Here is a 25,994-nt window from a genome sequence, read left to right as displayed (position 1 = left end):
ATTAAACTTCAATCACAGGAAATCTCCTTGAAAATGCTTCAATACTTTGTTGGAGATAATTGTGGTAGAACTCTGTAAGCCAATTGTAGTGGAACTCTTTAAGCTACTTTATCTTATTCATGGATGGTACGATTATCCTTTGAATAAATGATCACTTGGAAAGCATACTGCCCTCCGAAGATTTCTGTATAAGGTAAGTTTGTTTTTCATTGGGAAAATATTGGATTTGAAAATTTTTGATATGGACAAATAGCTTCTTATGGGCATGTTTTTGTTTATTACCAATTTTTGAAGTTACTATATTTTTGATTCTTCTGGAAGTAGCAGTTTGTTTCTGTTTTATTAATGCTTGATCCTGTAAAACATTGCATCTGTGTTCGGTGACTTTTGGTTTTGTTTGTTTCTTTCCTGTTTGTTCACTAAATATTTATTGAGACACCCACCAGTCAGGTCCTGGGCTCGGTGCTAGCGATACCATGGTGAATAGGACAGAATGGTCTTCATGAAACTTACAGTTTAGAAATATAGCTTTTAGTACCCCCACCCTCCCCTTTATTTTCTAGCAGTAGCAGAACACTTGTTCTTAGCAAAATTTTATTGGAATCTAAATCTTACATGAATTCAAATCTTACACAGAATATTTATGCATAAACCAGAAAAAAAATTTGTGTGATGGGTCCTCACTTTGGAAAACACTGGCCTGGCACAGAGGTTCTCAAACTTTACATTTGAAAATTTCTTCAGAAGGGCAATTTATATAAAATTGAAAGTAAAGGCAGAGCTGACCTGGCTGAAATGTGTTTGGTGGAACCCTCTCCCTTACCAACTCCTTCCCTGAGGTATCCTCAGGAAACCCTGGGGCCCTGGGGGTGCCACGGAAAACAGAAAATCAGTCATTTGATCATCTAGTACTTGAAAAATCGCTTTGCTACTGAATGTGTTATCTGTTGAGTATTTTGGAGAGGTCAGGATTAAGACGTAAAGATTTCTTTTATGTTGTTTATGGGTGATATCAACTAATAATTTATAATACCTTTTTTCTTGCTGCAGTTGCCTTACTTATAATTGTCTACAGATGTGGCTGCTAGACTTTTTTTTTTTTTTTCCATCTAATTGCTCTGGCTGGAAATGGGCCACAGGTGGCATAAGGGTGAGGCCAAGCTCTGGCTGAATTCATTTCCTCAGGGGCTTTTTATATGATGTCCCTGTAGGGCCTCAGTTCAAACACCTTGTCCTCCAGGTCATAGTTAGAGACGCCCAGCTTCTGTTTTCAGGACTGGTGTTTAAGAGACACCTCCTTACAAATATGTTCTTTGTAATTGTTTGTTGTAGCTTGTGTCACTCAGGAAGCCAACTTTGAGACTCAGATTTGTGTGCTGGAAGCAGCAGCCTTGGGGAGGGAGGAAGGCAGGACTAGACAGAAGGGAAAGTTGACTGCTTTCGAGCCCTGGGCAGATCTCAGAGGCAGCTCTGGACCTGGCAGGGCCCTTCAGAATTGCCCCGAATGGAGGCAAGAGGGCCAGGCCTTAATACTCAGGCTTGGACCATTCATTGCATACGGGCCACCATCCCCTCCCTCACCACGGGCATGATCCTGGGGGAGGGAATGAGACCCTGGGTGAGCGGGATGTGGGGCAAGGATCCTCCCTTTGGTGAAGGTGCTGAGGGCCTCATCCAGAAAAGGAGAGGCTGGGCACCTACCAAAGCATCCCTTACAATCACATGTTCTGTTTCTCACATTCATCTATTTTTAAGAACTGAAAATGAAGCAAGCAGTGTTCTGTTTTCCACAGTTAACTAATGAGGCTTCATAATATAAAATATTAATGCTTAAACTTCAATAAATGAACGAATGGTAAAACTTGTTAACATCATCAGTAATGTGAAAATGTAATATAATCACACATATAAAATCTGTAGCTGTTCAGCCTTCTTTTTGACACAGGAATATGCCTTGATTAAAAAGTATATTGTAAATTACTTCAGAAATATTGAGTTTTGTGAAGTATAATTTAGGCACTTTACTTTTTGATTCATGAAGTTTTTTATAACAAGAACTAAAGAAAAGTTTTGAGTAGTGGTTTGACGACTTTGTTCTTTGTATCTGCATTTTATCAATATTTAAAATGTCATTATCATTTACCTGGTGTGTACTATAACTTTAGTTTCAAAGGCTAGTGACTTTTTTTTTTTTTTTCCAATTGTGAATTTTAAAAGTGGGTAAATGTAAGAAAGATAGCTGGGAGAACTATTCTGTGTGAATACTGGAACTTCGGCTTGTTAGCAGACAGAAAACTTTTTCTTCTAAAAGTTGGATCACCCTACAGCGGTTGCAGTGATCATTGTAAAGGGTGTGGATATGTCCTTGGAAGGGACGGGCTTGGTAGCACCTGTCGCTTCCTTCTTCTTGGCATCTTCCTGTGATTGATGAAAAAACAGGAATGGAATATGGGTCTGGAGAGCGTGTCTTGGGCTTTGGAGTCAGATCTGGGGTTGGGCTCCAGCTCTGTCATCGACCTTGCTCAAGTAAATTAATCCCTCTAAGTCTTAGTTTCCTCATCAGTGAAATGGAGGTGTTAGTAGGAGAACTTTTATCAAAGGATCTTAGCACAAGGCTTGGCGTCTTCCAAGTGCTCGATAAATGGTAGCTGTGATAAGCGATATAATCATGTTTATTGGTCAGATATTCTTTTCATTCAGCCTTCAACACTTTAGTAACTATTGAAAGCAAGTCAGGCACACATGCTTATGCCAGTAAAAGAGGGGAGGGTCAGTTTAGAGTTGTTGTTTGTCAGAAAACTATCCTTGTGGACTTGAGCCTGAATCTTCATGGGAGATGACTGAGTAAAACAGCAAGAAGAAAAGGAAATATACGGAGGAGGAGGAAAGGGCCACTTCACACACAGCTTCCGTTAGGGGAACGGAGCAGAGGGCAGTGCTGTTTCAGGACTGACCTACCTGAGCCTGGCCTGGACCTGGAAGGGGATCTCCCCTCTGTGGTCCTGGGCTTGGTAAGACTGCCCTTGATGTCACAGGGTGGCGGGGCTGTGTGGTGGGAGTGGGCCGGTGGGAGGTGCCAGTGGCCAGGGACCTCTGCAGCTGTCTGTGTGAGACAGCACAGTGACAAAGGTAGGGGTAGCGGGACAGCTGAGGACATTGATTTCTAAGTACATTATGACAGCCCCAGGGCTCCCAAAAGATATTAGGGAGCCCTTGGGGGATGATCGGAGAAATAGGAGTTACCCCTTAGTAGTGCTGGTAAACACTTCTGATAGACTAATGGACTGAGCATATCTTGAAACGAGAAGTGCAGAGGCCAGTTCATAGAGAAAGCCTGAATCAGAGGAATGGATCTAGTACATTTTGAAAAATACAGCTTTACCTACTGACAGTTCGAAATGTCAATCTGATATTATTCAGTTAAAGATAGTATTTGTATTACAATCACCAGGATAACATCATTTTAGGTCTATGAGAAAACGACCCAAAGATGTACTTTGGGTTATTCTGTTTTCCTTGGCCTTCAAATTCGATCTTTTTCCCCGTTAGTTATAAAAGACTCTGGTTTTAAATAAAACACAACCCTGTAAATATCTAATTAGTGTGTCCATAGTTAATTAATGATTCATAGTTTCTTAATATTAGCAGAACTGTTTGCAATATTCCTTATATCTCAAACAAAAACACTGTCCTAAAGGTTAATTGAACAGTGAGTAATTTCAGCACACCAGTGTGTACTTGAGGGTATACAATGGTAGGCATCTTATTTGGTGGTTTTCAAAGGACACAGAGAAGTGTGAGACACATTTATATCCTCAAAGAATTAAGAATTAGCTGCCTAACTGAGCAATGGTGGCACAGAACAAGAGTGCTTGGCTATAAAGCAGACACTCACTATAAAAGGTAGGTTAAAATGGATAATTTGTGTGAAAATTTCTGGGTGGTGGTAGGCATTCTCTCCCTCACAGAACTCAGTGCCTATCCAGACAGAAGTGATTTATGCACACCACACAGCAGCTAGCTATGGAATGTAGTAGATGATAAATACTACATGAGAAATATAACGGAAGGGCTCTGGGAGGATGAAAAGGGGTAAGGTTGCCGAGATTTCCAGTGGTCAGAGAAAGCCTCAAGGAGGAGGTGGAATCTGGGCAAGGCTTGGGAAGATGAGATTTGAAGCAGAATGGAGGGGGCTGTTTGTGGTGAGGAGTGAGGTCAAAAAACCCCTGTGAGGGATAGAATAATTCATAGTCCAAACTGTGGAGAGTGGACTGCTGCTATTTGTGGCTGTGGCTAAACTGTGTGTGTGGGGGGCATCTTGAAAGCCAAGCAGTAAGGAATAAAGGTTTTTATCCTATGATAGTGATATGAGGTCTGTAGCTGCCCAAGGAGATAGAGTTTAGTTATGGTAATGGTCTAGCTGGGGCAGATCAGGGTTGGAATTGAGGTTTTGCTGCAGGGAGGTGGATATGAGGTTTTGAGGGTGTAGAGTGGATAGGACTTGTGACTGGCAGTGGGGGCAGAGAGGATGACAAATTAAAGAAGGGGTGACTCTGATAGTTCCAGTATGGGATGCTGAGGGCAAATGGAGTTCTGAACTGCAATGGGGAAGCTGGGGGAGATAACCAACTTAAAGGGGGAAATCACAAATTTGATCTTGTTTGTTGTGAGTCTTTTGAAGTGATAGGATACTTTCATAGAAAAGGCTAGGAGGTGGTCAGAGCCATAGAATTAGGACTCCCCTGACTGAAGTCACTAATAGTCTGTAATAAACCCCTATGCCTACGGACCTTCTAGCTTGCCTCTACTTAGTCACCAGTTCCTGCTTCAGATAGATTTTAAACAAGTGAAGGAAGTGACATGAACTGATTGGCTACATGGACTAGAGAGGCTAAGGCTGAAGACTAGCTAAGAGGCTGCTGTAATGATGTGTGTGAAAGAATGGACCAAGGCAGTTGTAGTTAGGATAGAGAAATGTAGACAGGTTCATGAGATTTCTCTTGTATAAGTAACAGGTGGAACACATAAAACTTGGGGATTGTTTAGATAGGGGAGTACAACCACAGACAAATTCCCTTTTTCTGGGCAGTTAGATGAGGAACTCTGTAAAAGAAGCAGGTCTGTCGTGAAGATGCCGGAGGATTAAGCTTTGGACAGATTATGTTTGAGGGCTGCTAAATGGATTTGTTCAGTAGCTGGCTGGTTTTTGAAGTGCAGAACTCAGAGGGACCCACATGGGATGGAGATATGGTTCAGCAACATGTGGGTGATCTTGAAGGCTTGAGGGAAGGTGGTTCCCTTGGGGAAGAATGTGGAAGCACTAAAGCATGGTGCCCTGGGGAACGTTAGGCAGCCAGAAGGTAGGTTTGGCAAGAGCAGAAGGTAGAAAAGCACTGGAAATGACTTAAATCATCAAACTCAAGAGAAGTGAGTGTTTAAGGAGCTAGTTGAAAATTCCAGAGAGGACAAGGTAGGTAAAGACTAAACAACGTGGCAACCTTTGTCCAAGCAGTCATACTGAGTGTGATGGGAATAGGATCCAGATTGAGCTGGACTCCAGGGTGAATGGGATAAAATGAGGCAAGTACTGGAAGTGAGTGGTGTGTGTAAAGGGAAGAAAAGAAAGTAGATGGGTGGTAGCAGGATGAAGGGCCCAGAGAAGGTATTTTTTTGAGGCAGAAGAGATAAGCATGTCTAAATGCTGATGGGAAACGGTCAGATGGGTGGGCAGGTAGGCAGTATTTTTCTGCTGTTATTTCCAAATAAATGCTGAGAATTGCTTAATGTTTCCATGAAGTAGTAGAATTTACTAGAAGATAGAAATTAATAAAACCTTGTATGTTAGAGCAGCAGGATTTCAAACTTCTTAAAAGCATACGAGTGATTCAGGTTTTTAAGGGCTTTTATCCCCCCATGATTGCTCTCGTTCAGGGCATTCTGTTTCAGTTATATTCTTATAGTTGCTTATATTGATTTTTTAAATTGTTTAGATGAAAAATATTAACATTCTTATGAAGCTGGAACTTTTTTTCTGGTTGACTTGCATTTATTACCATTTTTTTTTCTTTTTATATAGAAATTAGATGGTACTTTTCTTTGCTGGCTGCTACATTCATAGGAGCTAAGTTTTTAGGGCAGTTATATCAGGAACTTATTTTTGCCCCATGCCATTTAAGTGGAAATTAAGTGCCCCAGTCCTGCCCATCTACCTTGAGCACACTGTCCTTCACAGTGTAAGATCCAGGAGGGATGAAGAGAAGGCAAGGCAAAATGGGGAGACCATACTAAAAGTATAGAGTCCTGGGAGAAAGATTTGATTGGATTAGGTATTTGAACGGATTAGGAAGTTGAAACTGGTAGAGTTGATCCTGAGTATGCCAGGTTGACCCTGTAATTAGGAAATGAGATATTGGCTTATATAATTTCTTACCTGTTCTTCCAATTTCCCACTTTCATGATTTTTTTCTTCTTGCTGTATCCTTCCTCTCCTTCCACATCTTCCATCCTGGAGGGTGAGAATCATGATTCATCATTTTGAGAGCCACAAACGTCAGCACATAGTTTCTGAGCATCTGCTTTTCTGGTGCTTTGTTCTAGGAGAGACACTGGTCCTTGCCCCTAGGGAGGTTGAAAGGAGAGAGGGAGGCAGAAAGGTAAAAAAATTAAATTCTGAGTACCATGGTGGAAACCTGTCTTCTGTGTGGTTGATAGAGCAAAAGGAGGAGTGTGGAGCTGTTCCCGGGGGTGACTCAGGCTGAGTGGAGAAAAAGGAGTGGAGGTTTTGTTGGCTGGACAGGGATGGTAAGGGTGTGTAAATCCCAGAAATAGGGGATGGAAAGTAGTGGTGGTATAAAGTAACAAAGGCACTGGAAGGGCATTCAAGTGGTCTGGTAAGCCAAAGAGCAGGATTTGATTGGGACATTGGTCAGTAGGTGCAACTGAAGAGGTGTCAGGATTGCAGCAGGTCTGTGTGCCCTGAAAAAAAGTTCAGCTTCTATCCTTCAGGTAAGTCAGCCACTGAAGGCCCAGGGTTTTGTCATGAACAGATCTGTAGTTTGCAAAGATGACTTTGGCACACCATGGAGGGTAGTTTGGAAGGGTGCAACAGAAGGTGGGCGCCCACCTGTAATGGTCAAACTGCATTGAGGGGACACACTCAGTGCCTTACAAGTCATGTGTCTAATTTAATGAATTTTTGATACATGTGTAATGTATGGAAAAAATCTTCCTGATGATTAGCCTCCAGAGAATTTTTACTAGAACCCTTTTAAGAGATGTGTTTACTGTGTGTTGGCTATGTGATTTTTGTCATAGAGTTGTGAAGATCAATTGAAAGACTATGTCAAGTGTATTTTTTATCCTTATATTTATGTTTATATATAAATTTATATTTACTTATGTTTTCTGTGAGCAGATGGTTGAATTTCGGGTTAATGAACTTTAACTTTGATACCATTTAAAAAAAAAAGTGAACCTGGATATATAAATATCTCCATGTCCAACCCTTACATGAGTGCATGCCTGTGTGTGTATACACGTACATGTGTTAGCATGTATGTTATGCTTGTCTGGGGCATGCATGTGTACGTGTGTGTGTGTGTGTCCTTTTCTGGGTATATTTGGCAATGTAAACCAGGGATTAAAAATTGTTGAGAAGTGGCCAGTGTATAAATACATGTTGGGTGATTGTCATTTAGTTATGCTAAAATTTTATCTTCCCGATTCAGTTGGAATAATTTCATTAACAGTGCCTGAAGCAACAGGATATATGGTTGAATTTTCTTTTAGAGAATTGCCTAGTTACAACGGATCCAATTAAGTTCTGCATATGTTATCAGTGGCATTAAATGCAACCAAGCGTGGTGTTAAGTAAAATGAGAAAAGTTATTTTAGTAAAAAAGTAACTTGTACTTAATATATATTGAGCTAGTAAACAGCAAATGTAGGTCTGGAGAGTAAAATATTCTTATTTAAAACATGAAATGATCATTTAACTCGAGATTATTGTTTTAAAATTTGTTAGTAAGTTCACAGTAAATAAAATCAAGTATGTAACTTTTGAAAACACCAGGAACTAGAAATGAGTAATACTTGGAGAAGAATTTCTGTTTTCCAAGGGTGAACAATTCTTTCTTTCTTTTTTTTTTGTGGCTATGCCCATGGCTTGCAGATCTTAGCTCCCCAACCACGGATCCAACCCAGGCCCTGGCAGTGAGAGCACCGAGTCCTAACCACTGGACCACCAGGGAATTCCCAACCATTCTTTTTTCTATAATCAAGATTTTAAAAGTCACATAATTGTGAAATAAATCAAAGCTGCCTTTTTTATGGCTGGTAAATTTTTATTTCAAATCTATTTGAAAAGTACAGTGTTCTTAGAAAGGTTTGGTGGAGATATAAATGTTACTATAATAATTTCATGTTCTATCCTGCTTGTCAGTAAAAAGCATTTTAAAAGGTTTTTATTTTTAAAGAAAACTTTTTTTTTTGGACTTCCTTGGTGGTGCAGTGGTTAAGTATCCGCCTGCCAATGCAGGGGACACGGGTTCGAGCCCTGGTCCGGGAAGATCCCACATGCCGCGGAGCAGCTAAGCCCGTGCGCCACAACTACTGAGCCTGCGCTCTAGAGTCCGTGAGCCACAACTACTAAAGCCCGTGCGCCTAGAGCCTGTGCTCTGCAACAGGACAAGCCACCGTGATGAGAAGCCCGCACATTGCAACAAAGAGTAGCCCCCGCTCGCCGCAACTAGAGAAAGCCCGGACGCAGCAACGAAGCCCCAACGCAGACAAAAATAAATTAATTAAAAAAAAACAAAAACTTAAAAAAATTTTTTTTGCTTAAAAACAAAGGCCAAACTAATCAACTGCAAAACAAAAAATATACAACCAAAAATAGCCCTGGATCGCTGGGGTGCTGTGAGTGTTACAAGGGAGGTTCTAAACTCCATGCTGTGGCCAGGTGCCCCTTGTCCAAGCAGTTTGCTGGCCTTGGGCCTTTGTTCCCTAATGTGTAAAATGTGGTTGGAATGGTGAGCTGGGACATTGAAATAGGTGATTTAAGTTTATTTTTCTTCTGTTTAGTGTCCAAGAGATACAGTTCTGTGTTTGGTTCTCTAATCTCTGCTTAGTTCATCTAAGTGGAGTTTGGGGTTGACCTTTTTTTTTAAAAATAAATTTATTTATTTTATATATTTTTTATTTTTGGCTGCATTGGGTCTTCGTTGCTGCATGTGGGCTTTCTCTAGTTGCGGCGAGCAGGGGCTACTCTTAGTTGTGGTGCATGGGCTTCTCACTGCAGTAGCTTCTCTTGTTGCAGAGCACAGGCTCTAGGCGCACAGGCTTCAGTAGTTGTGGCACATGGGCTTAGTTGCTCTGTGGCATGTGGGATCTTCCCGGACCAGGGATTGAACCCATGTCCCCTGCACTGGCAGGCGGATTCTTAACCACTGAGCCACCAGGCAAGTCCCTGGGATTGACTTTTTTTTTACGTGACATTATTTAGGAATAGATGTCCTTAGGATACTAGCTGAACAATTATAAATCTAAAATTTTTATTTGTGTTTAAAATTTTAGGTATGCAATACCCCCAGAGCATGGAAAACGACTGGAAAGACTAGCTCAAGGTAAACTTGCTTTCTGTTTCTCATCTAGATAGGTTTTTTGTTTTTGAGGTATTGGGTAGGCCAAAAAGTTACTTCGGTTTTTAAGTAAAAATAAAAGACACATTTTTCATTTTCACCAAGAATTTATTGAACAACGTATTCACTGTTTTGTTCCATTACCTTCTGACATTTTTGGGGCAACTTCATAATTCCATCTTCCCAAAACTTTTTATCTTTTTGAGCAAAGAAGTGTTCCAGGTGCCTTTTACAGTCTTCCCAGGAATTGAAATTTTTTTCATTAAGAGAATTTTGTAAAGACTGAAATAAATGGAAATCCGAAGATGCAACGTCTGGTGAACACCGTGGATGAATCAGTACTTCCCAGCCAAGCTGTAAGTTTTTGCCTGGTCATCAGAGAAACACGCGGTCTTGCATTGTCTTGATGGAAGATTATGCGTTTTCTGTTGACTAATTCCAGACGCTTTTCATCCAGTGCTGCTTTCAGTTGGTCTAATTGGGAGCAGTACTTGTTGGAATTAATCGTTTGGTTTTCCCGAAGAAGCTCATAATAGAGGACTCCCTTCCAATCCTACCATATACACAACATCACCTTCTTCGGATGAAGACCAGCCTTTGGTGTGGTTGGCGGTGGTTCATTTTGCTTGCCCCACGATCTCTTCCATTCCACTTTATTGTACAGTATCCACTTTTCATCACTTGTCGCAATTTGTTTTAAAAACAAAACGTTTTCGTTAGGTTTAAGTAGAGAATCACACGCGGAAATACGGTCAAGAAGGCTTTTTTGCTTAACTTATGTGGAACCCAAACATCAAAGCGATGAACGTAACCAAGCTGGTGCAAATGATTTTCAGTGCTTGATTTGGATATTTTGAGTATGTCGGTTATCTCCTGCGTGGTATTACATTGATTGTTCTCAATTAATGTTTCTATTTGATCACTATCTACTTCAACTGTTCTACCTGACCGTGGAGCATCGTCCAGCGAGAAACCTTCAGCATGAAACTTCGCAAACCACTTTTGACACATTCAGTCAGTCACAGCACCTTCTCCATACACTGCACAAATCTTTTATTTGCATTTTAGTTGTGTTTTTAGCTTTCTTGAAATAATAAAGCATAATATGCTGAAAATTTTGCTTTTTTTTTCCATCTTCAGTATTAAAATGGCTACACAAAAATTCACCAGTTTTGATAAACTTTTTTTTTAAATGCACGCCTGATATGACAGCTGTCACAATACAATCTAACAAAATTGTTTCAAATGAAGTTAAAGACAACTAAGTGCTACTAGAGCTATCTTACGGAAAAGACCTAATGAACTTTTTGGCCAAACCAATATTTTTGCAGTGTAGAATATCACTGTTTTAATTTTATTCTTTTCAAGTTATTGGCATTTAAGTATTTCTCTCATTGAGTAATTTTAATTTTTTCACATTAATGTGTGCATATTTTTCCCTGTTGCATAATCTTCATGATTATTTTAGTTGGTTGCTTAGCTTTTTATCAACTGATTGCACTTAACCTATTTTGGTTATTTCCAATTTTTTTTCTCATTTTTATAGTGTACTTAACATCACTGTGCCAATAATATTTTTTCTTCCTTTAGTTGTACCCTTGGGATAAATTCCAAGGTGTACTGATGCTGCATCTTGGGCTATAGGTGTTTTATGAGTACTTTTCCTGTTGCTATATCATTTCACCAAAGGGTTGTGTTAAATCTCTTTTTGACCCCCTCATTTTTATTTGGCCCCCTGGGCCTGAGAGTGCCTGAGGTATGAAGGTGAATGTCCCCAGCTAACTGGATGAGCATGATATTGTATGCCTTCTTAGACTGTTAAAATTAAACATACTTTACTGGAACTTGAATTTTTATTTTTTAAGGCTTTGTCCATCTTCTTTTTTTCTTCTTCTAGTTTTGTTGAGATGTACTTGACATATAGCACGTTATAAGTTTAAGCTGTTCAGCATAATGATTTGACTTAATACATCATGAAATGATTACCACAATAAGTTTAGTGAACACGCATCATCTCATATACATACAAAAATAAAGAAATGGAAAAAAATTTTTTTCCTTATGATGAAAACTCTTAGGATTTACTCTTTTAACAGCTTTCGTATATAACATTCAGCAGTGTTAATTGTATTAATCATGTTATATATTGCATTTCTAGTACCTATTTATCTTATAATTGGAAGTTTGTACCTTTTGATGACCTTCATGCAGTTGCACCTCCTTCAACCCTGTCTATCTTCTTAAGGGCCAGGTTGAGTCATTCTTCTGGGAACTCTATCAATTGCTTTCACTCTGTGACCACTTGTATCTACAGAGAGCACCTTCTGCTTTTCTTCCCTGCCTTAAAGATATGCCAGGCAACTTTGTTCTCATCTGCTCCCGCAAGGGAGGAGAATCATATTCACCCCGTTACCCTCTTTTTCTGTTTTGCTAGCCACCCTAACCAAGGACGACGTAGACTGGTAGTGACTTATTTCCAGGGGAAAGTGGAGTTCCACTGAGTGACAACTGAAGATAAGGCAGAATGTCTCATTCAGAATGCCTTTATTCAGAATTGAATCCTCAGGGAGCATTGTCTTTTCAGTCAGGTGCTGATCTAAGTTTCATTGGTATGTTAGGGTTGCCTTCTAGTAGAAAAGGAATTTTGTTCCTGCATTATGTATGCTTTCATTTAATAATGAAATGGGGACACTGAGAAACCCCGTCCTTTGACTTGACAGTTCTGAACAGAAATTGTTAAGGATATCTAAAAGTTACTTTCCTCCAAATTAGAGTATCACGTTTGTAAGAATACGCATTATTATAATTTTGGCAGGCTAAAAACTATAAAGACAGTGTTTTTATAACATAATACATTATAGTAATAATAGCAATGTAATTGTAATCTTGAACTTTGTTAGGGACTATTTTCATGAATATTAAGGTGGATGAATCCTGGTTCTGGATAACAGATTAGAGCACAGCTTAGAAAATGATCACCATAATCCTTAAATACCCTGGCAATGAACTTTGTGCTAAATCTATATGCTGTGAACTGTCCTCGTCCCTGTGATAATTATTCTACCATGTTCTGTTCACCTCATTGCCAGAGAACTTTTAAAATGGAGCCAGTGTAAATTTTACGGTATGGACTCACATGCTAAAGTTTTTGCTATAAACTGTCTGTAAGCACTTTGACGTAAACTGTCTGAAAACGACATTCCAGGAAAATGGATGCCATTTGCTTAATCAGTAAGAGATTAATAAACTTGAAGGTTGAACGAGAACTTTAAACTCAATTGCGTGTTTTTTGAAAACTTACTGCAGCATTATTTTGAGAAATGATTCAGGGAAAAGACCCTATAGGACAGTGGAGGATTTCTATCTGCTGACCAGATGCCAGCCAAATTAATTGAGTTCTGCTAAGTAATTAAAATGATAAAATAATGCGGTAAATGAGATGGAGCATTATAGGTTGTCTCGGTCAAGGCAGCACTTGATACATGAAATGAAAAGCAGCCTCGGATATTTTCCATTGTCTTGTCTGAACATCATAATTATCACACTTGCCTTTTATGCATGAATGCTTTCATCTTTGGTTTCTATTGAAATCTTGATTGACTGTGACACCTACAAATATTTTACCTGAAAGACGTTATGCCTGCATCTAAATAAAGCCAGGAGTTTGATTTTGCCCTTCAGCTGCTTTCTCACCTATACAGGTTTTTTTTCCAATATTATGTAGACATAAATGTAATAAAAAATCTCAAGTGAATTGTTGCAATTTTTATACTTGTTATGTTCGCCTGTAATGCCGTTGCATTCTTTCTAATTTTTGGCTTGATACAATTGAATGGAAAGTATAAAGGAGAATAGAGACATAATATTAAATCATAAATGACAGTTTTGAAGATTTTCAGTTTTAAGAATGTCTAAATCTCATCTATTTTAGAAATAAGACTATCTTTGTGGTTCTATTAAGTTAAGGAAGATATGGATTAAAGTAAATTGGGAGCAGCTAAATTTTTTTGTGAGTGACTGTATTCCATTGGTCTCTCATTGTTAATAAAGTGCTAATATTTTTAAAAAATTGAAGATGCTTTACTTTGGTCAAAATTTTGGTTACTGGGAAAAGAATATGTGAGTTAGGACTTCGTGCAGCAGATTTTGGAAATGTGAATGATCAGCAGGAATTTTGTTTTAAGTGACAGTATGGTAGAGTTGAATACACTGGTTCTTTTGGAGGCTTATATTTACCTGTAGCAAGTGTTTTCGTTTTGACTTCTTAAAAAAGCGACAGTTAAAAAAAAAAAAAAAAAAAGCGACAGTAAAAAGGAATGGATGAAGCATTGTTATGAAGGATTAATTTAGTTCAAGTTTTTTTAAGCAGTTAATTTTGGTGTGTGTGTGTATGTGTGTTTTTAAATGACTAGTCGTCTTGAGCTTAAACCTGTGGAACAGAGTCTTAGCCAGATTTGCAGGAATCCCTATTCCAGGAGGTGGACAAAGGGTCTGTGCATGGGATGCAGGCAGTCTGTGGACTCTCTGAAATTATATTCAAAATTGGGCATATATGTGGATTTCTGGGACGCTATCATCAAATCCATTAAGAGGGTTTGGTCCAAAAGAGATTATGAACCACTGCTATCAAGAGACTAGAAGATTAACATTAAATAACAAGTCATTTTAATTTTATAAACATTCTAAATTGACCTGTTCTCATACCTCTGACTTGGAATTAGGAAATATACTTTTATCAGCTCTCAAAATGATAAATACATAATTCCCTTAAGCATTCATTTACATTACGGCCTGAAAATATTATATTAAAATGCTTGGTTTTGAAAGGCTAATAAATAAAATACCCTTGATTATGAATAATCAATTTTAGGGGGCCCCTAAGCCCTAAAAAATGAAAAAGTCCAGCGATATATCCTCTGCCTTCATGCCTAACTCATGCTTTAGGCATGGAGATCAATGTGTGGTGTGTCAGGGTATGTTTATTTTCATCTTCCTATCAGTTGTTACATTAAGAATGGTGAAACAATCCCTAAATTTAACTTCCTCATATTTTGATGTCAAATATCACACTGTGTTTAATTTTGAATATTTTATATCCAACCATGTTCCTAGTAGGATTTTAAACATTGGACAGTAATACATAACATACACCAAGTTAGAGTAATTAGAATGTGTGGTGAAAGACAGTTCTGAGAAGTGACAGGTAGGGAATGGGGAGGAAAATTCAGGAGGGGAATGCCAGCTAGCAGGGAAAGATTACTATGGAAGGAAATTAAGAGTTCTTTGATTCTCTGGGGGGTGTGGAGGGGGGAAGCTGAGGCAGGAAAATCCTGTTTAGCTTGACTGACCTGTTTGTGCCAAAGTGCTTGGCCTGAGGCATCCTGGGTGACCTACGAGTGTGTCATCCATATGTCGTGTCAAGGTGGGAAAAAGCTGGAGCTGAAACAAAGTGGTCTCAGGAATGCAGTAAAACACCATGTGTAATGGTCTGTATACCTGTTAAATTAGGTGGCAGTTTTAACTCTAAGTGTTCTGCCAACCAGTTTGAAGTGGAAAAAACTTTCCCATTACTCACTGCACTGTGTTCAAGAGTTAAAAATAAGGCACTTGTTTAGGAGAACCACCATCCTTCTCGATACCACGGTCAGTATGAATTTCTCCCGGCGCTCCTCCTAGAGAGCTCCATGGAGCTTTGTCTCTCCAGTAGAGATGTTGATGGATTACAGGACACGTGGAGCAGAGTGAAGCCTGCAATGTGATAACTTTCTACCCAATTATTAATTGCTCAGCGAACGGTAGGAAGGACAGAGAGGTCAACTACAGCTTAAACCTCTAATGTTGACCTCTTAACTAGGAATGTGGGTAAAAATACCAGGTTTCTCCCCACATAATGTAGCTCATTAGTTCTTTTCATTAAGAAGCATGTTAAGAAATTTCATATGTGAATCAAATACATCTTTCTAAAAGTATTTCCCACAGAAGCATTCCTTCCATATTCTTTTCCTATGTCCTTTTCCTTACCGTTCGTTTATATGGCTACTCTATTTTTTAAGCCTCATATCAGTCATATGAATATCGCAAAATCCATTACAGGCCTACCTCATTTTATTGTGCTTCGCTTTATTTCGAGTTGCAGATAATGCACTTTTTTTTTTTTTTTGCAGATTGAATGTGGTAACCCTGTGTTGAGCAGATCTATTGGTTCCATTTTTCCAACAGCATTTGCTCACTTCTTGTCTCTGTGTGACATTTTGGTAATTCTCACATTTCAAACCTTTTCATTATTATGTTTGTTTTGTGATTGGTGAGTTGCGAAAAGATTACAACTCACGAAAGTGTTAGATGATGGTTAGCATTCTAGCAATAAAGTATTTAAAAATTAAGGTATGTACATTTTGGGGGCATAATTCTATTGCACATTTAATAGACTACAGTATAGTATAAACATAATTACATATGCACTGGGAAACCAAAAAAATTCTTGCGGCTTGCTTTACAGTAATGTTTGTTTTATTGCGGTGGTCTGGAACAGGCGGAACCTGCAGTATCTCTGAGGTACGCTTGTATAAAACTCTATCAAAGCATACTTGGGTAAATTTCAATTATATTCAAATTAAATTGTCTTAAATCTATTGCTAGTGTGGACATACACTCTACATGTCTGATTTCTCCATCTTTCCCCTCTGCTTCCCTCTCTTTTTCCTTTCTTTCCTAAGCAATTAATAACTAACGTCAGCTTCTCCAAACTAGTGTTTGTATATCCATAGAAAATGTTACTAAACTTTGATTTTAAAATTTTTTTCCAAGGCTAAAACTTTGTTGGTTTAATAGTAGCAGCATGTGTTTGTCATATGAGATTGGGATTTAAAAATAGTTAGTAATAGCTAATATATTAGAAAATGTAAACCAGTTGACAGTTGGCAAAACTTCTTATTTGAAGGAAAGAGCACACTATTTTTAGAGTATATCTGCTCTATTTCTAAAACAATTTAAAAACATTTAATAATTTTTTAGGTCAGATTAATTGAGGTAAAATACACTTACAGTAAAAGCCACCCTCTTTAACTATACAGTTTTGTGAGGGTTTTTTTTTTTTTTTTCGGAACGCGGGCCTCCCACTGTTGTGCCCTCTCCCGTTGCGGAGCACAGGTTCCGGACGCACAGACTCAGCGGCCATGGCTCACGGGCCCAGCCGCTCCGCGGCATGTGGGATCTTCCCGGACCGGGGCACGAACCCGCGTCCTCTGCATCAGCAGGCAGACCCTCAACCACCGCGCCACCAGGGAAGCCCCGACAGTTTTGTGAGTTTTGACAAATATATACAGTGGTGTAACTACCACCACTATCAAGATATAGAACATTTCTAGTACCCCCAAAAGTTCTCTTGTACTTGTTGCAACTAATTCTTCCCACCAGCAACCACTCGCAGCCACTAATCTGATTTCTATCTCTAGAATGCCATAAAAGTGGAATTATACAATGTATAGACGTGTCTGTCTTGTTTCTTTCGCTTAGAATAGTGCTTCTCACATCTGATCGCTTTTACGTTGAATACAGGGCATCCTTGGATGTGTATAGCACCTGGTTCTTGAGAGGGCTTATGTGATTCTATACATCCTCATGCTATAAAACTCCCAGCAGAACTTTGGCAGTCTTAGCAAATGTTATTGTGGGTTGCTTTTAGGGTTTCAGGGCTCTGTTGGGATTGCTGGAGTACATGTTCCTTATCATGGTGGAAATGGAAGATTTGTTGAACTAACATGATAACTAGAGTCAACATGGTGGAAATGAGTAACAGGGATAATAATAATGGCCACTATTCATTGAATGTTACTATGTGTCAAGTAGACTAAGTTTTATTATTTTTTTAAATTCACAAAATGTAAAATAAACCATTAACCGTTTTGAAGTGTACAATACAATGACATTTTAGTATGTTCATATTGTGCAACCCTCACCTCTATCTAGCTCCAAGAGATTTTTATCACCCTAAAAGGAAACCCTTTATTTATTTATTTATTATTTATTTATTTATCTATCTATTTATTTACGGCTGCGTTGGGTGTTCATTGGTGTATGCGGGCTTCCTCTAGTCGCAGTGAGCAGGGGCTACTCTTCATTGTGGTGCGTGGGCTTCTCATTGCGGTGGCTTTTCTTGTTGCGGAGCACGGACTCTAGGCACGCACTCTAGGCACGGACTCTAGGCACTCTAGGACTCTACTTCAGTAGTTGTGGCTCGTGGGCTCCAGAGCGCAGGCTCAGCAGTTGTGGCTCACAGGCTTATTTGCTCCGAGGCATGTGGGATCTTTCCGGACCAGGGACTGAACCTGTGTGCCCTGCATTGGCAGGCGAATTCTTAACCACTGTGCCACCAGGGAAGTCCCGACCCTGTATTTTTTAATTGGTCATGCTATATTTCCTCCCACCCCTCCCCAGCCCCTGGCAATTAGCAGTCTGCTTTCTGTCTAGGTATTTACATATTATGGATATTTCATATACATGGAATCATATAATATGTGAGCTTTTGTGTCTGCCTTCTTTTATGTAGTGTTCTTCTATGTTATATCTATGTTATAACTTATAGCAGTACCTCATATTTTTTTATAGCTGACTAATAGTTCGTTGTAAGGATATACCATATTTTGCTCTTCCATTTATCAGTTGATGGACATTAGGTTGTTTCCACTTTTTGATAATGGCTAAGTTTTTTGTGCATTATCTCACTGGATTCCCATAAGGATCCACCCAGTGAGGATAGCCACTGTGGAAAACGGTATGAAGGTTCCTCAAAAGATTGAAAGTAGAACTGATATATGATCCAGCAGTTCTACTTCTAGATCTATATTTGAGGGAGATGAAATCACTGTCCTAAAGATATATCTGCACCCCTGATATTACAGCATTATTTATAGTAGCTAAGACATGGAAACAACCTAAGTGTCCATCAACAGGTGAATGAATAAAGCAAAGTGTTATACATATATATATATATACAATATACTATTATTCAGGCGTAAGGAAGAAGGAAATCCTGCCATTTCTTTCAACATGGATGAATCTTGGGGTCATTACGCTAAGTTAAATAGTCAGATACAGAAAGACAAATACCGTATGATGTTACTTATGTGTGGCATCTAAAACACCAAACTTATAGGTACAGAGAACAGTTTGGTGGTTGCCAGAGGCAGGGGGTGGGGAAAATGGGTGAAGGGGGTCTAAAGGTACAAACTTCCAGTTATAAGATTAGTAAGTTCTGGGGGATGTACTGTACCCTATGGTGACTATAATGAACAATACTGTATTGAAAGTTGCCAAAAGAGTAGATTTTAAAGCTTCTCATCACACAAAAAACTATAACTATTTTTAGGTGATGAATGTGAATTAAACTTAACGTGGTAATCATTTAACAATATATACATATATCAAATCATTATACTGTATATCTTATATGATGTTATATGTCAATTGTATCTTGATGCTGGGAAAAAAAAAAAGACCCCACTGAGGAAGGTAATACTAGCATCCTGATTATATGAATGGGGAAATTGAGGAGCTGAGAGATTATGGGACCAGACAAGGCTATATGAGTTGTTGGACTTGTGCTAGGAATCCATGTCTCTGTAGGGATTCTTAACTGTTATTCTCTTTTATTTTGCTAGCCATGTGGACAAGATGAGGGTGACTTCAAATAGTTCAAACAGTTACGTTTTTTCATCTAAAACTTAGGTCTGCTATTTAATAGCAATGAGAAGGTGTATGTTGTGAGCAGTAAATGAGAGAGGAAATTTGGTGTTCAAGTAAGCGTGTGTGTTAGGTGTCTGTAAGAGGAGATTGGACAAGATTTACACAAAATCCCATAACATAGTTTGCACCTCACTGTAGGCTGCCTCTCAAATGCTTCCACCAAAATATCCCTACAAGGGAGGAGAGTGAAACCCTACCACTCCACAACACTCATGCACATTTTGCATCTTGCTCCCTTAATACATTTGTTTGTATGCAAATATAAACCACGTAATTTAGCATGACATAAGTAGATGCTCAGAAAGATGTGCCAGGTTTATTCTGTGTGTTCTTCTACACCTGGCATGTTACCTGATGGCCATGGGGTATGTGAGGTGGGGTAGTGAGTTGCTAGCTGCTATGTCCACTACTAGATACTTGAGGGGTCAGTGTAGAACTGTTTATTGGAACTTCCTGGTTTTCAAGATTATGAAAGAGTGGATTCTCCAATTATGTGACTGGTAAATTGGAAAGTCTTACAGAATGTTGCAGTAGTAACATTCAAATACGGTAAGTTTAAGAGCAGACTTCTTCCAAATAAATTCTTTCCAAATTGAAAACTTAGAAAAAAAGCACATTAAGAAAGTAAATATTAGAATAGAAAAAAAAAAGGTTCTGAAAGGCATATTTTAAAGAACTTAACTTGCAAGAATTTTAACAGATACCTTGTTTTCTCTTTATTTGGTGACTTTCAAAAAACTCTGATTGTCTTAAGTTGAATTTTTAATTAAATTTTATCTTTTCTATCTGACCTATTTTTGTTATATTTCATACATGTGATTCCAAATTTGTTTTTTTCACTTGTTATGAAAGCTGCTAACATTCCTTTAGCCAGCATAGTTCTGAGTTTGAAAAGATATTATCATTTTGTATCAAATAGTATTCTGGTTATATTGGCTTCTTTATATATTGAATAAAATATTTTTAAGAAATGGTGGAGTGAGGGTGAGTGTGAACCATGTACTTCTGCAGGTATTTTAAGGTAAAATTCATTTTGAGACACATACATTATGTCATAATTTGTGGTTTATGAGGTGTTTTCCAGGGCGATGTGAAATATAATTCCGATAACCTATTGAAAATATAAATTCTGAACCAATATGAAGTTCTTAACATATGGCAAGTTGCCTTCCTTCAGTGGTTTTCCAGTTTAACTAACGACCAGTCATCACATTGTTCAGGTCCTGATTACAAATCCATATCAAAAGAAAATTAAGTAGACTCCTCTTTCTTCATTGATTTTAATTTAAAATTTAATTCATGCAGTGCTGCACAGAGTTACAGATTTGAAAAGTTTGATAGATCTATTTAAATTATATTGCTAAAACTTTTCTGTGGGTTGTGTGTTTGGGGACTGCCCTGCTGTGCTTCACTCTCTGTGGTGTAGACTCAGGACATCTTATTGTATAGATACGGCCGTTGCATTATATGGTACTTTCTCACCATTCACTAAGGTCTGCATTCTTTCGAAGGTTATTTTCTATTTATGTATTATGAATATTAACCATAAACGGAGGGCTGCATTAAATGACCAGATAGGGCACAATTATTCCTTTTATTCCCATTGGTATTGTAGCAAATGATAGTATTTCTGATGCTTCTGTTGGTTGTACTTTTTAAATATTTCTGCCTGTTCATCTTAAAAATCCAGGTGTAGATGCTTAAGCAGAATATACTACTCTTTGCAGGTGGTTCTTTATACCCTAATGGCTTTTCTTTAGATGTTTGCTTTGTTTCCTTCTGATGATCTGTGGCCTCACATACTCCATGGTGGCATCAATAAAGGCTTGTTTACTTTAAAACTATTCCTGTAAAACCTTGCTATTCTATGAGGTTAAAATGGTTCATGATTAGGTAATGAGTGCTGGTAATTCTTTCATCAGACTGGTTATATTCTTGAGCTATTTATACGTAGTGAGCCACAGAGTTAGGTAAGTAGCATTTCCAGTGGCCTTCATTTTGGTAGTGGAGGAGTTAAACAGCATCTGTGCTTCTTCCCACTTTCCCCAGCTACATCACACATGCTTTCCTGGTGAGTTCTGTGTTCCTTCTGGGTCCTCTCTCTGATTCTCCTCTGTCTCTTCCATGTTTCTCTTGTCTTTCTCTTCTTGCTTTCCCATTCTCAGTGTGGTGGTTTTTCCCTCTGAGTGAGGAAGGTGAAGAACAGGGTATCGGGCACATTCATTTTCCTCTAGCTTACATAACTGAGTTGAAGGCAGAGATGGAGAGAAACAACTGTGTTTCAGTGCATAATATTCTGTTGAATGAAAGGGTTTCTGCATGTTTAGCTTCTTCATTTAAAGGAGTCCTCAAAACAGTATGTACTGTTCCCATACAGGCTGGTGAGACAGGTTTCCAAGCTTTTGACTGGCCCTGGCTGGGAGTTACTTCAGGAAACTAGAAGCAGTTAAACTATTTAAAATCGATCAGAAAGAAACAAGGGTGGTAAACTGCTGTGTCTACTGTATGCCAGGCATTGGGACAAGTGCTTCTAGAATGATTGCTTCTAGGAGTCTAAAATGAGAGATTCCCTGTTAAAATGAAGATTTTCCTCTTCTACCTTCCCTTAATATTTTGTCTATTTATCAGTTAATAGGTAGATTGAGGTCAAATCTGTTACAAATTGGAATTTGTAGGTTTAGTCATTTAATATCATGCAAACAACTCTTGGCAGATCTTTTTTTTTGTAAAAAAGGTCAACCCTTGGTTATATAAATATGTATTGTTTAATTTTTAAGAATTCTGACTCTGGTTTTTAGTACCAGGGTTTTTGATGGTGGACGTGGTCTATATTTACGTAAAGCTGTCATTCTATAAGAGTACTAGAACATAAGCTTAAAAAAAGATTTGAAATTTTATCTTAATTGACACATTACTGCTTATAATTACTGTTTCCATTTAGGTTTTTTCCCAAGCAGTTCTCAAGGGTGTGATGCATTTCTTCGCCACAAGATGACACTGATATCTCCCTCAGTATTGAAGAAATATGGTATTCCCTTTGACAAGGTATATTAGTGTTACTCTTTAACAAATTCATTTAATGTGTATAGTATTCGTATTTAAGACAAATTTAACATAAACTAATATATCTTTGACTTCAGGTAGGATTTTTAGGATGTGGGGAGAAAAATTCAGATTCATGTTTTATTTAGGTAACAGTTATTTACCTAAATATTAATTTGAAGTTTCTTTTATTTCAAGGTGCATTTACTAGAGATTTCATGCAGTTCTAGCTCACTTACAACAATACTGAAAGTAAAATGTAGCACATTTGAGAGAATAAGATATATAGCTCTTCTCCATTGAAGTCTCTTATATGAGCAACAAAATTTATGTGTATGTGATCTATTTTTCTTTTTTTAAAAGAAATCAGAGCAATTTTTATTAGCAGTTTGGTTGGTTAGAATCAGTGATTTTGGTGCCAGTATGTTATTTCTAAACACATTCAGACATAATACAACTGAGATTTCATTATGGATAAAATTGCCTGATGATTTAATAATCAGATATTGCTTCTTGGGGTATTTCTGAAGATTAAGTTCTGTAAGACTCTGTGCATGCTAGATTCCTCTTTCTTTGTGTCCGTGGGTAGTAATTGGGTCAGAATTATTACAGAGCATGAGCATTTTTATGTGAAGAAGCTGAAATGAAAAAAGCTTTTGACCAGATAAATAAAAGGTCTCTCTCAGTTGGAGGAGGATTAAGACCTTAGCTACTTCAGAAACATTAAAAAATAGTTCCACTCCCTTTTTCATTTTTTATTTGACTGTCTTCCCATAATCCTTGCTGTTTTCCACCTTAGAAGCTTTTCACTTGTGACTAAATCTTTCCCTCTTCTTAATCTCAGGCCCTTAGAGTCCTGTCTTCCACCTCCCTCCCCCACCACCCCCAGCCCAGGCTTTGTTCAAAGTAGAATTTTTGCAAGGACCAAGAAACATTCTCCAACTTGAGATGGTCCCGCTCTCTCACAAACAGGCTGTGCAGTAGTCATGCATGAGACATACTTGTCTTATGTGATGAGGATGCTCTCAACACTGGTTTAGTCACATACTTTTACCCATGACAAAAAGTGTGCCTTGAAGATGTGCACTATGGAGAAGGTCCACAAGTGTGGGTGGGCTGCAGCACTACTGCAGGTACAGAGGTCAGAGGCTGTGCCCCCCCAGAGGGGCCATTCCTTCTGGGGGGCCTTGTCTTACTTGCAGATGCCTCTGGGCATCAGGGTTTCCAGTCTCAGACATATCGTCAGTGCACGTTCTTTCAGGTGGTTGACATAAGCCTGATTAAGCACTTTTATTTAAGCTGAAATATTAGAAGGCAGAGGAGAAGGAGTAGACTGGAGTCCTCCAAGACAGGAAAACCTCTGCGGGTTTTGGGCTGGTGATAGGAATTGATCAACCTGTTCTTTGGAGAGGGGTTGTGTGAAGTAGCAGGACTGCGGGATTGGCTCATTTGCCCAGGATGGAGGCCTTTGGAGTTTGTAGCTTCTTTCTCAAATTTGGGGAGAAGGAGGCAGGTGCCTCACACTCCTTTCTGGGCCAAGGCTCTTCAAGTGCTATTTGGTAGATCACTAGATGCACCAGGCTCTTATCTGGTCTTTTGAGGATGGGACATTTCGTGGCTTTTGTGGGAAGTGGAAGGGTGAGTGCTTGTCCACAGATGGTGAAGACACCAGCAATTTAGAGGGCTGATTGGCAGTTGCAGTTTTTCATATGAAATACTGCCACTTCCCCTTCCACCTTGATGAAGGGTGTGTGATGATTGTGTGTTCCTCAAGGAGCTTATTCTCCGATGATGATAATGTAACTTGGGACAGAGTAGCACAGACTTCAGAATTATACTTCCCAAGTTCATTTCTGATTCCGTCACTTGGGTAAACTACATAATTTTTCTGAGCCTCAGTCTCTTCATCTGGAAAATGGGCATAATAATAGTACCACTTAATAGGGCTACTGTGAGGATGAAAAGTGATGATCCATATGAGGGGCTTTGCACGGTACAGGTTATATATAATAATAACACAATCTTCCTCCTCAGTTTAACCTTCTCTCTTTAGGCAATCATTTTGCAGTTGGACTAACATTTTTTTCTTCTTCTTTCAGTGAATTTGTACATATTCATACATATATATGAAAAAGTATGTTTAACAAATAGCTAATTTCTGCTTTTTGATTACGTACACTACCCTTTCTGACATTTTTTGCCGTATGGAATTATGATGCTTGGTTAGTCTTATAATAAAAGGGACTTGTTCTTGTCTACCCCTATATCTTTTTTTTTTTTTTAATATCAGTTTGTTACATAGAGGCAGTAAATTTGCCTTATATTTTGGCTAACTGGGATTGACCTGTTTCTAGAAATTATATAGAGGCATAACATTTAGGGTCCAATTTAATGGGAACAGGTACTTTTGAACATGGCAAGAACAGGGTTTTCTAGGGAGAGTAGAGAAGGATTGTAGGTGGAATTCAGTGGAGCAGTGAAGCTACTTTCCTTATCCCACTGACAACAGACTTACCCTCTTCCTCCACCTTATAGGGCTAGAAACAGTTGAGCAGAGTGAGTTTTGTTTTATCACATGGTACAAGGAAGTGCCTGGTTTCCAAGCACAATTATAATTAATGAGATTCAGTGAGACCAGGAAAGGAGAGAATCAGGCTTTGTTCTCATGTGGCTCGGAATGATGGAACTGGAACCATGTTGAACACTGATAAGCCATTCTCTTCCTGCCAGGTGGCAGCTGGGTTGCCACTCATTGCAATAGAACACCTGCTGGGGTATCACAGGGGAGGGGGTGATGAGCTAAATTTCAGAATTGTTGAGAAAGAAAATACTTCCACACACAACATTTTAGCATTCCTAAAATGGTAACTGAATTGCAGTGTGTGCACCTGTATTTATACAGTGTATCTCCTGTATGTTTCCACACAAGTGCATACTCACATATTCATTTATCAACATTTTAGGACTGAAATGAACCAAGGTAACTGAATGAATCAGTGAGTTATATATTTGATAGTCTAGCATTGAGTAGACAAGTTAAAAAAAAAAACACTGAAAAATTTAGCTTCACTGTATTTCTATAGCTCATGGTGTGTTTTGTATGCTTTGGTGATTATAAAAAAACCAAATTTCTGTAATCTGAAAATTAGGAATGGACTGAATACATTTTTCATCTTTGCTTTTGGGCTGCTGGCTTATTTACCCAAGCTAGTTTAATTATATTTGAAAATGCACTCACCCACTCATACATACTTATATATTATACATATATTTGAATAACTATTTGGTAGAAATTTTACTATTAAATGGAATGAAGTTAATTGAATGTTTTGTAAGTATTATGAAAGGATAATTTGGTGAATACTATCAACTCTTTAGCAACAAGAATTCGTAATATTCAGCATGTGTTATCAAAGTTTTTATAGCTCTAACTTGAAAAATGTCAGTTATGATAGTCCTGTTATATAATTCCAGTAATGTGAATTTTTAAAGTATTAAAATATACATATTGAATGCTAATAAGAACAAATTTATTTGAATAACATAAAACAAAGACATCTTCAAATAGAA

At 38.4% G+C, this 25,994-nt stretch overlaps 1 protein-coding gene across 6 annotated transcripts in view; it reads left to right on the top strand.

Annotated features, from left to right (window-relative positions):
* The window catches only part of KDM4C (lysine demethylase 4C), a 403,798-nt gene that overhangs the window by 93,474 nt on the left and 284,330 nt on the right, over window positions 1–25,994 (top strand). For 4 of the 6 annotated variants that reach the window (XM_089913225.1, XM_089913224.1, XM_022573685.3 and 1 more), the window contains 2 exons: window positions 9,574–9,623; window positions 22,324–22,427. In XM_089913225.1, coding sequence (XP_089769351.1) covers window positions 9,574–9,623; window positions 22,324–22,427 — 154 coding nt within the window. Of the gene's footprint in view, window positions 1–9,573; window positions 9,624–9,913; window positions 9,995–10,020; window positions 15,893–22,323; window positions 22,428–25,994 lie in introns of those variants that run through there. The other 2 variants (XM_089913226.1, XM_089913227.1) reach the window with 2 other exon arrangements.

Source organism: Delphinapterus leucas, chromosome 6 (assembly GCF_059928025.1).
Source record: "Delphinapterus leucas isolate spDelLeu-1000000601 "Yukka" chromosome 6, BTC_Dleu_Yukka2, whole genome shotgun sequence".
NCBI lineage: Eukaryota > Metazoa > Chordata > Mammalia > Artiodactyla > Monodontidae > Delphinapterus > Delphinapterus leucas.
Note: the sequence above shows the minus strand (reverse complement) of the source record. Positions and strands in the feature narration are given on the sequence as shown.